We start from the raw sequence: 13,642 nt of genomic DNA, 5'->3' as shown, positions 1-13,642 counted from the left end.
TGTAGGCTGCAGCATAGGCTGGCATGCCATTGAAGTGGTGCTGGCTGTCTTTTCGGCTTTGTGGGTACTGGGGTTGTGCACTTTTCCTTACCCTTAATACCTTTTCCGAGCTTGCCCTCTTAGGATCTGTAGCTCTATGGGTACTTGCAGTACCTCACAGTACCCAAGTCCCGGAGTATGAAGCGCTTGGTGCTGTCGGTACCGAAGTGGTTTCTGCGACCAAGGGACACTTTTTCTTTGATGATTCCCTCTCAGGTGAGCTTGCAGAGCACTTTTTGATGATCTTTTTTTTTACCAGACTCCTTGGTAGTTGTTTTTGTAGCTAGCCCTGTGTCAGAGGTTGCTGAGGGTGACTATTGGCTTGGAGAAGACCCTGGTTCAGGCTCTGATGCGGGTCGCAGTGATTTCTCCATTAGGAGGCATTTCAACTGAAGGTCTCTAGCCTTCTTTACTCTCACCTTCAAGTTATGGCAATAAGAGTGCTTCTGAGGGATGTGTGATTCCCCCAGGTAATGGACACACTGTGATTGACCATCTGAAAGCCGAATGGAAAGCCTGCAGATCAGGCACCCTTTGAATCCTGGGGAACCAGGCATGCACAGGTTTTTGCCCATCGGGTGAATTTCTAGTCTTCTATTTTCTAACTATAAGCTATAAGAAGAAACGGGGAAAATTCTGGGGAAATAGGATGAAAAATAATTTAAAAAAAAAAAAATATATATATATAGGGAGAAACAAGGAAAGAAAATAAGGGTTTACTAGGTTTCTAACGAGAACAACTAACTATTAAGTATTAACTATCTAAGAAGAAGGGTGCTGCTGTGGGCTCCGACTCAAGCCAAAGGCGGTAGAGAAGGAACTGAGGGACGGTTGGTTGCACAGTGCTATGTAACCGCCAATAACAGCGCAAGACAACAGCGCATGTGCGACCCAACTGGGTACTGCTACCATAAATCTCCGATCTCACGCGCAGGGCACTTGGACATCTAAAGTGGAGCACCCTCAGGGAACTCCTTGAAGAAGAATCAAAGGTTCTGTGTACACTTCAATAGGGTCCCAGTTAAAATTGGTGTAACTTAAAGAGAGGGGATAGTAGAAAAAGCTACTAACAGGACATTATTAGTTTAGTAACCTTCCCACTACCCAGAAACGTCTGGGGCTCGAATAAAGGCTCCGCACCATTTCACCAGACATATCAGTATCCAGGTGGCACAGGCCCTATCTCTGAGGGGCCTGTGTGCAGGAGTCAGATCACTGTGCTAGGCATGATGCACATTTTACAGTGCTGCGTGGATGCCATCTGTGAACCTGCAAAGCACATGAGTGCAGCTCGGCAGGAACATCTCTCCGTGCTGAGTCCCGGCCTGCAGGACCAAATCCAATGTTCCTGGGAGTAAAGGGTGATGATTCAATGACTCACTTGCCATGACTATTAACATTATAAATCTGAATGCCTAATTATTTCAGGAATTACAGGATAGTTCAATACAAAGTTTGTTATTGTCTTCTGATGGAAGTGGTGTGATTAAATCTGAGAAGGCCATAATGAAGAAGTTTGCTTTGAACAGATTGAGTGAACTCATTCATTCTAACAATGTGATAGACTTAGGGCACCTACCAGGCCTCAGTAGTGTTGGTTCATGGGGTATTCAGTTACTCTCTTTATTCATGTTTCATTTATGGAGTTCACACTCCAGCTTTGACTTTTGAAGGTGCCAGAAAAGTCAAAGGGAACTTGGCTGAAACTGCGGACTTTCATGTGGGTACCAATTGAAACTGGAAATCCCTGCCCCAGGGAGTAGAAGATGAGTTGCCTGAAATCCAATCCCACCTTACCCAAAACATCTCCCAAGTTTTCCAGATTGGTTGTGACCCTCAAAAGTTCACTGTTCCCCCTCAGTTCTAGTGCCTACTACTATCCAAACCTTCCCTTAACACATTTTCTAAATCTGAGCCTACCTTATTTTCTTCTCTTCTTGCACCTCAGCCACTGAACAGTGAAATGAGACAATAATGAAGGTTTCTTGGCACTGTAATAAACCTAATTCCATATGGGGTGACCAGATGTCCCAATTTTATAGGGACAATCCTCATATTCGGAACTTATTCTTATATAGGCGTCTATTACACCCCATTTTCTGTCCTGATTTTTCACACTTGCTATCTGGTCATCCTAGTTTCATACGCTCTTTGAGAGGGACCTGTATTAATGTTCTACAGAAAATAGAGCTCATTTGTTTTTGCCCCTTGCCAACAGTGCCTATCTGCACTCTTAGGTTTGTCATCTACTTGCTCTATTCACATATATGTTTGAATAAAGTAAGATATTATTTAAAGACCTGTTCCAAAGCCCCCTGAGGTCAATGGGAATATTTTATTCCATGGGTTTAGGATCAGGTTCTAAAAGCTGTCTGTCTGTCTTTGGCTATCAGCTATCCATCTTGATTCCACCAAATTGAGATAAACAAATAGCTTTCTAGACAGACTTAGGCTGGACTCACAGCATCAATATCCTCAGCACCAGTCTGTGTGAATTTCTGAGAAGGAACAAAAAGCCCAGTAATGTGAAGTCAGCCTTCTGTACTCCACTCTCTTCTCCTGCTCACCCCACCCTTGGCTCACGTCAGTTACAGGAAATAATTGAAAATGAAAAAATACTGGGAATGAATGATTCCTATAAGTTTAATTCTCAGCTTCTATGAGAAACATTTATTAGCTAGTTCAATGGAGGGCCAATGCTAAATCAGTACATAAAGAATGACCAGTGGAACTATCAAGTCTAGTGCCATTGACATTGTTAAGAAATGTAAATTTATGCTACAGAATGTATCTGCATTTCATTTTGATCTGTGAGTTTACCACTTAAAAAATTATGGCCGTTGAAATGTCTATGTAACAGGCCAGGGCTTTTATGTAATTGAAAAGCCTTATTGAGTTTCCTGGAATCAAACCCTCTTCTGAGATCATATACGTTTACTAGTCCCTTTCTTCAAGTGCAGTAACTTAACTCACGTTAGCTTCAAAATGTTCCAGCTGAGGCCTTGATCCTGCAACTGCTTTGTTTGTGTGGAATCCTCCCCCACCCATGTGGAGCCCCACTGAGGTCAATTGCAGAATCAGAGCCCAAATTCATATTCTGAACACATAATTTCTATTTTAGCTAAAATCCCACCACTCTCCCCTTCCATCCTGCCATGATGTCAAAGGGGACTAGGCTTCTCTACTGGATCTGCAGAAGATCATAATCTTTGTTAGGGAAACAAAGATTTGGTAAAAATGTAAATGGAATCTATCAAAGGCATTTCTAATGCACGTATCTCTGTAACATCTAAACACTGTTAAAGCAGCACAGAATATGGATATATAGATAAGGATTACTTCAACATTAGATCAGCTTAATAGCCACATGGTCTCTCTTTGGGAGATTATATCATGTGCTTGCAGGGAAATGGCCCATATGCTCTGGTGGGTCTTTTCCATCACTCACTTTAATGATCCTATATAAATGCTTGCTAGGACACTAACCTATAGGAGCTCATCCAATCCTCTCCCTCAAAAGCCCACCACACTTACATTAATAGTAGAACAATCTACAAACTATTTGGGGTTTCTTGCTGTACATGAAAATAGTAACTGAAGGCCTCGTTGTGAAGTCCATACTCAGGTAAAATGCCCACTGACATCAGTTGGGAGCCTGAGGAAGGACTCAGTGGCTTTGAGAAGGAAAAAGTTACGGCAAAAAGGGAGGACATTTCAGCCTACTTTTGAGAAATGCACAGGCCTGACTTGTACATGCTCATTACGTACATAAATCAGGGGTTGTTCCCCACATGCTGATGCAGGAGCTCCATCTGGATTGTAAGAACCCATTTGGCATTGTGCATGTTCACTAAGACCTTTGAGTCATGCACAGAGTATTTAATAAATCTGAGTCCTGGAGGAAAGAGAAGAATGGAGTCCTAAGCACAGTCCCTGATCTTGGTGTGGTGATTCTGTCAACAACATAGCCTATGTCAATTGACATTTTCATCATACAAATCATACAAAGGGAAGGCCATTTGCATAATGACTGACTATGGTATAATCAAAGACATTCAGTTCCTCCTCCTGCCCATGAACAGTTTCAGTAATGAGAGGCCCAAACCAGATCACTCTGAAACTTGCAGCATGTCAAATTAAATATTTTTAATGACAACTTGTTTTTCAGATGCTTTCAAATTTTTCTTAAGTTATTCTTAGTGGAAGGACCAAGCCATGAAGTTCTTGACCTGTTCTTGATCTGAACTTCCTAAAAGAATAAGGGAGTTTGAAACCATATCCATGTTTTTTAAACTTCAGAATCACAATCAATAAGGTAGTGACAGGGGATAGGAGAGGCTGCATTATATATTCTTTTAATCTAGTTCATTTCTGAAATTTACTTTTTAACTTTTCACTCCATATGCCACACTATGAGATTCAATACAGTCTCTCTAGTTTCTCCTCTCTTCCCACATAGTACTTTCTTTTTTACATATCATAGGCACATGACCACCACTCTGGCAATTGTGAAATCCAGATAGGGGGTTTCCAAATTGTACTTCATCTTTACACTACAGGAGTAGAGAATTTTCTTTGTAAATAAACTTGATGGATGTTAGTATCCTGAAAAATGATGGGAACAGGATTGTAGCAAATGATTCTTTTAAAGTGACTTGGGAATTTAGAAACACATGCATCAGTGCTTAACATCTTGGAGTCTTTTATTTTGTGAAAACATCTTCCATTGGAATTGGGAGATTAGAGAGTAGTTGGAGAGGGACTCTGGTAGTGGTTTGCTTGATTGAGCCCATTTCAATTTTGTTATATTCATGTTGCTGCTGGGACAGTGTTGTTACTGTGGGTAATTGCCAGAGTCTGTTTATGCATGAAAGTACTTTTAAGGGTTTGTCAAAGGTGCCCAGAGTTCAGGTTGGATGCTCTTATGTCAGTTAGCATGAATAGATAAAATAGATTGTGTTTTCTGCTGTTCCAGGAAAGTAAAGCTCACCTCTCTTTAAATCTTGCTAACAGGTTCAACTAACCCACTAGGTTTTTAAAATTAATTCCACCAGTTTAGGAGGATTATCCTTCCAACTGTTTCCAGACTGTAATTAATCTTTAACCACACATTACTCAGTAACATGGACCACTGTGACTCAGGACATGCAAGACCCAGGACTGTGAATGCTCCAGGCTCCTTGCGACCTCTCCCCAGGACCCGGCTCTATGTTTTTTCCACTGATACTGCTATATGGACAGTGCAGCCTCTGCTACTGATAACAACCCAGCACCTGCATCCAACAGCAAAAGTCATCTTCGAAGAGATGTTTCTCCTTCCACTATATCGTTTTATTTATCTATAGAAGAGGCTTGTTTCCTTATTATCCTTTAGTAGGGAACTAAAGAGGAACAAGGCTGTAAACATCGGCTGACGACATCAAAATTAATGACATTCATATATCATAATACATTGAGAGTTTAATAACCTCTCTTGTAAGAGAAAATCCTCTTTATTAACCAGCTGCCTATCCCAACCCTTTTCTCTCTGAACATTAGCTCAGTAACAAATTCCCTATGTCTGGGCATGGCCTTCTCTGAGCAGTCACTTTTTATTCATCGTGATGGAGAATTATTTGCTTAGAAACTAAAGTAGATTCCAGACTTTCCCATTACTCTGTTGGGCCCAATGCTGCAGGGTGCTGAGCATCTTTGCCAAGTGCTGAGCACCTTTAGCTCTTACTGAAGTTTTTTTTTGTTTTAATCCACTCCCTACATAGAACCTGACATGCATTTTAGTACTTTTACTATTGTTTCCTTCCCCTTTTCTTTGTTCCCTATCATCCTCTACCTTTCTTTACCTTTCACAAGAGAAACCATCTAGATCTACTTGCAACTGATAATAGGGAGGAACTCACTGGGAATGTGAGTGTAATAGGGAAGCTTTGAAGCAGTGGCCATGAAGTACAATACAATATTAATGTGGCATAGCAAAGAATTGCTTAACAGGAGGCAGCATGGAGAAAAATGGGTTTCTGTCCTCCCCTGTGGATGGACTTTTCATCACTGGGAGTCTGCAGCCTGGAATCAAGGCCAGAAAGAATTTAGGCACAACAGACTAATTTTCAAAAGAGGATAGAAAAGCAATGCCTTCCAGCATCTGCCCTATAAGTCTGACTTCTGTTTCTAGAAAAACAACAGGATAATTATTGTAAGAAAAACAACCCATTCTACGTCTGGAGAATAATGGAACCGTAAGCAGCACTGGGTTTCTGCAGTGTAAATCTTGCCAGATGGAATTGATCATTGTCTTTGATGGAGCAATTAAATTAATGGCCGAAATGAAAGCAGCAGAGGTAATGGGTCCAACTGAGACTGGCACTTGTGTTGCAGGAAGCAGGGGGAGCACTCAAAGGCAGGATCACAATCCCTATACTCTGAGGGTAGAGTTTGCTCCTGCCTTGACCCCCCTCTCCACTGCAGGGAATTGGAGGGAACAGGCTGCACCATTCTAAAGAACAGTGTAGCATGTATACAAGCCCCTATGCACTGAGATGCTTGTGCCTGAAATGTGTCTCTCTGCCTGAATACAGCTCTGCAGCAGCCCCAGCATGTTTCAGTGCCTAACTGGCACAATGTGGCTCAATGTGTTTTGACTTCAGTGATGCCTTTGTTACACTATCTCCCAAAACCTCACTCTCAAAACTAGTCCCAATTGGCTCAGATTGGAGTACAGTCACATGGATTAGTTACTGACTGAGAGACCAAAGGCAAATTGTGGGGAGGGGCTTAGTGGGTAATACAGGGAACAGGGCAGATCCTGGTCCCGTTGTGCTAGGCACCATACAAACACAGAACAAAGGAACAGTATCTGCCCCAAAGAGCTGACAATTATTTCCTATTTGCAGTTCTGTTTTAGAGCAAACTCCCCTGACAGTGTTTGAAGCACACTCATGACTGGCAGCTCTTATTTTCATAGACACGATAGCAAAAGCCCTACTAGCCCATCTTCTGCCATAGTGGGATTGTTCCCTGAAGTCCATTGTCCATTACATTATTGCATGTCCCAAATGATGGGGCTTCCATCATTTTGCCTGGGAGACCATTTCTCAGTCTAACAGATGGCCCTGCTAGAAACTCTCTCCCAATATGCAGGCTTAATTTTGAGTCTGATTAATTTAATAATCCTGAAGAAAAAATCCTACATCCTAAATGGATGGACTGGCTTCTATAACAGAAAGAGAATGAAAGTGCTAGATTGAGAATAATGGATCCATGATGGGGCAGGTAATCCCCATACTGGCACTGAGAACATTAAGGAGAGCCCATGGACTCAGTCAGCTCCATCCTGCTGCACCTGCAACAAATGTCAGGTGTGGAGGGGGATGTGAAAAGGAGGAGACCAAGTCCAGTTCAAGGATGACCATTCTGTGTGGGAAACCTGGTTCCAGCCATGAGCCTGAACCAACTTACTACCTGAATGAGCCTCCCAGGGGATGGGATGTGTAGGCCAAGGAAGATTGACTAAAGGAATTAGCTGCATGGAGAGAAGCCCTGAATAGAAGGGCAGGGTCCTCCTGACAAATCCTCAGCCAACCCTGATTTAAAGTTCACTGTTATCCTTTTATTTTGGACTCTACTTCCCTGAAAGGAGTAGGATTCAAGTGTGCCATAGCCGGGGCAGCACCCAATAATGAGGACCTGCAGCTGGGCACACAAGGGGGCGCTGCCTAGACAAACCAGTTACAGAACCCAATCCTACTAGCCTTATTTTATTGTAGCCACAGATACACACATATAGATGATAGAGTCCTGCTCCAAATAAGCTTACAATGTAAATAATAGGTTTATTATTATCTTCCATGCGACCAATTTCATGAGTCCTATGAGTAAGGATTGCACAATCAGGCCCTCACTCTGTTCTCTCAGCTATCTAATCATCAGGCTTCGTGAGGTTTATATACTATTGCACTGCAATTACTCTGAACCCTTTGCATATTGGAGAAGATTGCACTATACATGTGTGTCCAATTAGCGTTTCTATCCATAGCATCTCTCCGCTTCTGTTTAGCATCTCAATAGATGTGTTGCTGCTGCACCCCCCTCAAGGCATGAAGGCCAAGCTGATAAAAAAATATTAAGATTTTGGAAACTCCTATAAAATCACAACTGGAAGCACTCAGCCACCCCAGGGACATTTCAGTTATGCAGAATTCCAGCCATATTCTGCAGACACCATAAGGGCGGCCAGTCTGGTCCAATATATCTATATGCAGAAGCACACACCGATGAAAGATAGGATTGCCTAGAGGTTACAGAATGAAATTGGGACGCCAGACGCTTGTGTTCTGTTTCTGGCAGCCCCTGACTTACTAAGTAGCTTTGGACAACTCATTGTCTCCATCTGACCATACATAAAATGGGTATAACAAGCAGCTACTGATTTATGTTGAGGGCATATTTGGATCTATTGGCGAGATATTGACTGAGGAAAACATGAACACAGAGTGATTCCTGATGGATTCAGTGGAGCTCCTGAAACTAGCATAATGTTTCTTTTCACTAGTATCACGAACATGGGGGATTTCGAGAAGTGATTTTTCCAGGAGCTCCTTCCTCTGCTTCCTCTTCTTCCAGACTGGGAAAAGGCTGGAAGCTCTTTTAGAGATAAGAACTGAAGAAAGACAGGCACTTCCTCCTGTAATACTGCTACCCTTTAAATTCCAACCAGAGCAGTCTCCTCCTCTTCCCCACTGGAGAGAATTTGATAGTCACTCTGTCATTTGTCTCTCTCCATGAATACTGTGCATACACACATAAGTGGAACCAGATACAGAGAGGAAAAGTAGGACATTTGCTCAGCCCTGCTTCTCTGTGCCCTTCATTTCTGTCTCTAGCGTACGTATGTTGAAGGACATCACCAATAATCATAATCCTGTTATCTTTTAATGCCTTCCTTATCTCATCATCAAATTTCATTCCACTATCCGTCCTGCACTGAAGGTGCACAGTGCACTAACATTATAAATCCTCTAATCCTTGTTATTTCAACCCAAATTGATTCATTATGGCTCTCTTGCGCTGACAAATGCAATTCCTTCCACTATACATTCCTTTCACTGATATATAAAACCATACCTCCGGCTTCCTTTCTCCTCTGTTACTCCAGGATATCAGGTGGCATTGAAATCTCAATTCTCCCAGGAATTTCAAACTACTGTGACTCTTGCTTTCTGCATAACACTGTCTCATTTTTTAACGTATATTTCAAAGTTTCAAGTATTTTACTTGGAATAGCTGATCCAGCCAGAATCTAGAAAACAGAAAACATTGGATCAGGTTCTGGCCTACTCAGGGGACAGGTTATGTAATATGGAACCTTTCATCAAGAAGACCACAATTCTGGAAAGCATTCCTGTTCAGGAGAGTACTTACACATGGTTAACTTTAAGTTAAATGTGCTTAAGTCCCATTAAAATCAAAATTTTCAGATGACAGAAAATTATTTAGGTCAGTGAAGACTGTGAGGCACTTCAGAGGGACTTAATGAAGTTAGTAAACAAGCAGCACAATGGCAGATAAAATTCAATGCACAGGATAATGCACATCTAAAGGATTAATCTGACTCACTTCTTCACGTTAGTAGGATCTATACTAACTATAACAGTGCAAGACAAAGACACATGGATCACTGTAGACAGCTTAATGAAGAGCTCTACTCAGTGTGCAGCAGCGTTCAAAGACAACCAAGATATTAGGTTTTGTAAAGAACAGTATAGAAAACACTGAAAATATTATTCAAATCAATGGTTTGCCCACCTCTGGAATAATATATTTTGTTCCGGTCACCATATTTCCAAAGGATATAGCAGAAATAAAGAGGGTTCAGAGACAGGTAACAAAAATTATGAGACGCTTAGAAAGATTTGTATGTGAGAAAAGATTGAAAGACTCAGACTTTAGAGAGGCGATAAGTAAGAGGAGACATGATAAATGTATTCAAAATAACGAATGGTGCAGAGAAGAAAAACTGGGTGCTTGTACTTACCCTTTCTCGTAATAAAAAAAACCAGGAGACATCCAATGAGATTGAAAGTTAGCACATTTAAACTGGTAAAATGTTACACACACACACACACACACACACAGTGGCATAATTAACCTGTGGAATGCATTGCCACTAGATATTATTATGGCCAAGAACTTAATAGGATTCAACAATGGATTATAATTATAAATTTATATGGATATATATGATTTGAAAACATATATATAAACCCGCATGTACTGTGGAATAACGACTTCTAAATGTCAGAGGGTTAGGAAAATACTTCCCCCATGGGCAAAATTTTCTATAAAATTGTCCAGTACAGGATTTCTTGCATCTGCTGCCAAAGCACCTGGTACTCGCCAGTATCAAGAGACAAGATACTAGACTAGGTCGATCACAGGTCTAATCAGGTACAGTATTCCTATGTAACTCTCTGTGCTACTGCATCTCTGTTGAAGAACAAATTTCTTCTTTTCATTTAGTCCAGTGGTTCTTAACCTTTCCAAACTACTGTACCCCTGAAGCCTGAGTCCCACCCCCACGGGGCTGAGACATGTAACTTAGTTTCATGGTGCCCCTGTGGCTCCAGGCAATTGCCTTTCTTGCCACCCCCAATACCAGCTCTGCACTTGCGACCCCTCTAAAACCCCAGGTTGAGAAACACTGATTTAGTCTCATACAGACCACAGTTACATCATACGGGTCAGAAAAATGTTTAAATAATGACCTGGAAGAAGAGTTCTGTGGTGAGAAAGGTCAGGAGATGGTCTTATGATGCCACCCAGTGGTAGTGTGTCATAGATACTTTTAGCATGCATAATAATGACATGATGAGCCAGCCAACAGGAGGTAGGAGTATGATCCTGGTTAGAGCAAAGCCATGTAGGATGTAGCTCTGGAGTTCCAAGAGGTGTCAGTGAAGTCAGGTGACTGCAGCATTGTACACCTGCTGACACAGAGGAAAGTGTGACTATCAAGCAGCAGAAGAATATACAGTAGCAAATGACTAAATAAAAGAAATAAGAAGAGGCATAGCAGGGTGGGAAGCACTGCAACAGAGGATCATCTGCTTTCCTCAGCACAGGCCCAGAGGTTGATCTCAAGTATATTGGTGTATATCTGAATTAATTCCAATAGAGTTACTCCAGAAAGACACCAGTATACCAGGAATCATGCTCCTAACTCACTTAGGTGTTTTTGAATTTTACCCTTGGTTTACTCTACCCTCCCCCAACTTCTTCTTTGAGGATACCTTTAGGCCAATATGCAGCAGATATTTCAGACAGTCACATATTCCCTGAAAGGTTAAGATTACACTGACTGGAGGAAAATTCTGATAAAAAAGGGAATTAATGTTCATATTGTATCTCAGCACAAAAATCCTCAAAGCATGATAAATCAGTCAAATGTTTTAATTGTAGGGGACTTTGATACAGAAGCCATGTAAATGACAGAGCCCTTCTATTGACTGTTAGAACAGTTATACAAGTATGATTGTCGTCATGCTCCAGTACCTAACCAATAGTGGAATTAAAAAAGAAATGACAAAGCTGATTTTCAGGAGGACTACGAGAGAGAAATACAGAGCTGCATTCATGCGTTTTATGAGAAAATTGCATAGCTGGTTTAAAAAATGTCTTTTTTGTGTCCTTGGTACTGATGCTGTGCTTCTTGGGGCTACAGATGACAGTATTCTTCTATCCAACTTTATCAGCCCAAGACATGAGAAAAAGCAAGACCTCCTTGAAGAACAAAGACACAATTTAAAGTTGGTCTTGAGAAAAAGTGAATCACTTATGCGGATGTTGTACAAAAGACAAATATATCAAGTTTCATAAGGATATGACAATCCATAAAATATTGGTTGAGGGTTAAGCACCAAGCCCAGCAACCTGATATTTTTAGACTTAAATGGCAAACCCCGTATGCGGTTGTCTTCAACACCCTGAAGTTGATCTTGACTTCAAATTTTAATCAAATTATTTCCAGGCATGATCCCCAGCTGTGTAACACAATGGTGGAGGTGTCTCGCTATTTTAAGGCCAGTGCTTTCTTTCAATGAATAACCTGTGGGAAAGTCACCATAGCTTATCTCTGTCTTTCTTTTTTGCTTTGAAGAACAATATTAAATTTTCATAAATATAAAAACTACAAGGAAATACATTTAATAATATTCTGTTTGTTTAAAAAAAACCAGTCAACCACCCTTTTCCAGAATGCCATTGTTGGCCAACATTGAAGATAAAAACATAGACATCCCAAAAGTCTTGTAGATCAGTGATGATTCTTCCCCCCATGGGACAGAATGATTCCAGTCCTTGTTGCTGAGTTCTAAGAAGCCATAATAAGAAGACAAAAGCCCCCAAAGTGCCTGAGATTCAAAGATGCAGGACTGATGGCAAGTCATTTCTGATAACAGTGGTTCACACCAACATCTTCAGATTCTTATGTGGAAAGTACTGCAAAGAAAAAAAGATTAAGCGGTATCAACACTTGTCATTATACAGGAGATTTTCTCAAAGAGTCCACTTTAATGGAGAAAAGTGGGAAGGAGTGGACTTGATCACTGGTCCATAGTGCCCTTTATCCCAATATAGATATTTCAGAAGAAGGTGAAAAACACAATGCCTGTGGCCAACTGTACAGTGCTGTATGTGAAGGGGAAATCCCTTCCTGACCCCGTGGCAATCAGTTTATACCCTGAAGCAAAAGGTTTGATTATCCTTTTCTTAGAATGCCTAACAACTAAAGGGCTCAGGTACCAAAATGATGAATGGATGATGGGATTAAGAAGTAAGTGTCTGCAATGGTGAAAGTTTCTACTGTTTTGAGAAATATTCCCTGTGCTTAAAATAGGGTGTTTTACTGGAAGCCCTAATAACATCAACTGTTTTAGAAATGACCTTCATAGAAAGACAGTGAAAACTGATGCTGGCCACAAAACTATTCAACCATTTTTAAAATTCAGACACAGTATTTGACTCGCCGACCTTCTGCAGCAGGGAGTTCCTCTTTCCAGTTTCAATCAGTGGGTAATCAGGAGGGTAATTCACAGCACAAAGCAACAGTTTATCTAGAGATGACCCTGGGGAATGAAGCTGGGATTCAGATGTGGACTCTTCCATAGCTTGAGCGTATCTGGATCCGGCGGAGTTTGGTCTCTCAGACACATGCCCAAGTGGAAAGCTCAGGCCTTGGATCTTGAGAGATCAGTGGCAGAAGGTTTTGAGATCTGCTGCTTCAGTTTGGATCTAACTCATTGTTTATCAGAGGGGGGTTGTCAATGTGTAAGTTGCATGCATTTAATTATAGTGGCTATTTTACTTCTTCAGCAAAGCCCTTAAGCATGTGCTGAAGTCCTATTTTGCTCATACAGATGCTAAAATGCTTTGCTGAACTGGGGCCTTGGTCATTAATGATTGCCAGCATGGAGACCCAGAACACTGCAGTATGACACTATTCCACCTACCGGAAGGAGGATCTTCTAGGAAAAGCTATGTAGGATGTCACATTGCCTTTCCCTTTTCTGTAGCTCAGTCAAGAAACAATGGGCCAGATTCATTCCAGGTGCAA

At 41.3% G+C, this 13,642-nt stretch overlaps 1 protein-coding gene across 1 annotated transcript in view; it reads right to left on the bottom strand.

The window, feature by feature from the left end:
• Window positions 1-11,472: 11,472 nt before the first annotated feature.
• CIB2 (calcium and integrin binding family member 2) overlaps window positions 11,473-13,642 on the bottom strand; it is a 108,962-nt gene continuing 106,792 nt past the window's right edge. Inside the window, exon 6 of the mRNA XM_067534543.1 lies at window positions 11,473-12,528. Within this exon, the coding sequence (XP_067390644.1) occupies window positions 12,507-12,528 (22 nt within the window). The 3' untranslated portion in view covers window positions 11,473-12,506. The remainder of the gene's footprint in view (window positions 12,529-13,642) is intronic.

The sequence above is a fragment of the Emydura macquarii genome, unplaced genomic scaffold, assembly GCF_026122565.2.
Source record: "Emydura macquarii macquarii isolate MOO-44397 ecotype Brisbane River unplaced genomic scaffold, CSIRO-AGI_Emac_v2 contig_3451, whole genome shotgun sequence".
NCBI classification, from domain to species: Eukaryota; Metazoa; Chordata; order Testudines; family Chelidae; genus Emydura; species Emydura macquarii.
This window is presented reverse-complemented; position numbering and strand designations above follow the sequence as displayed.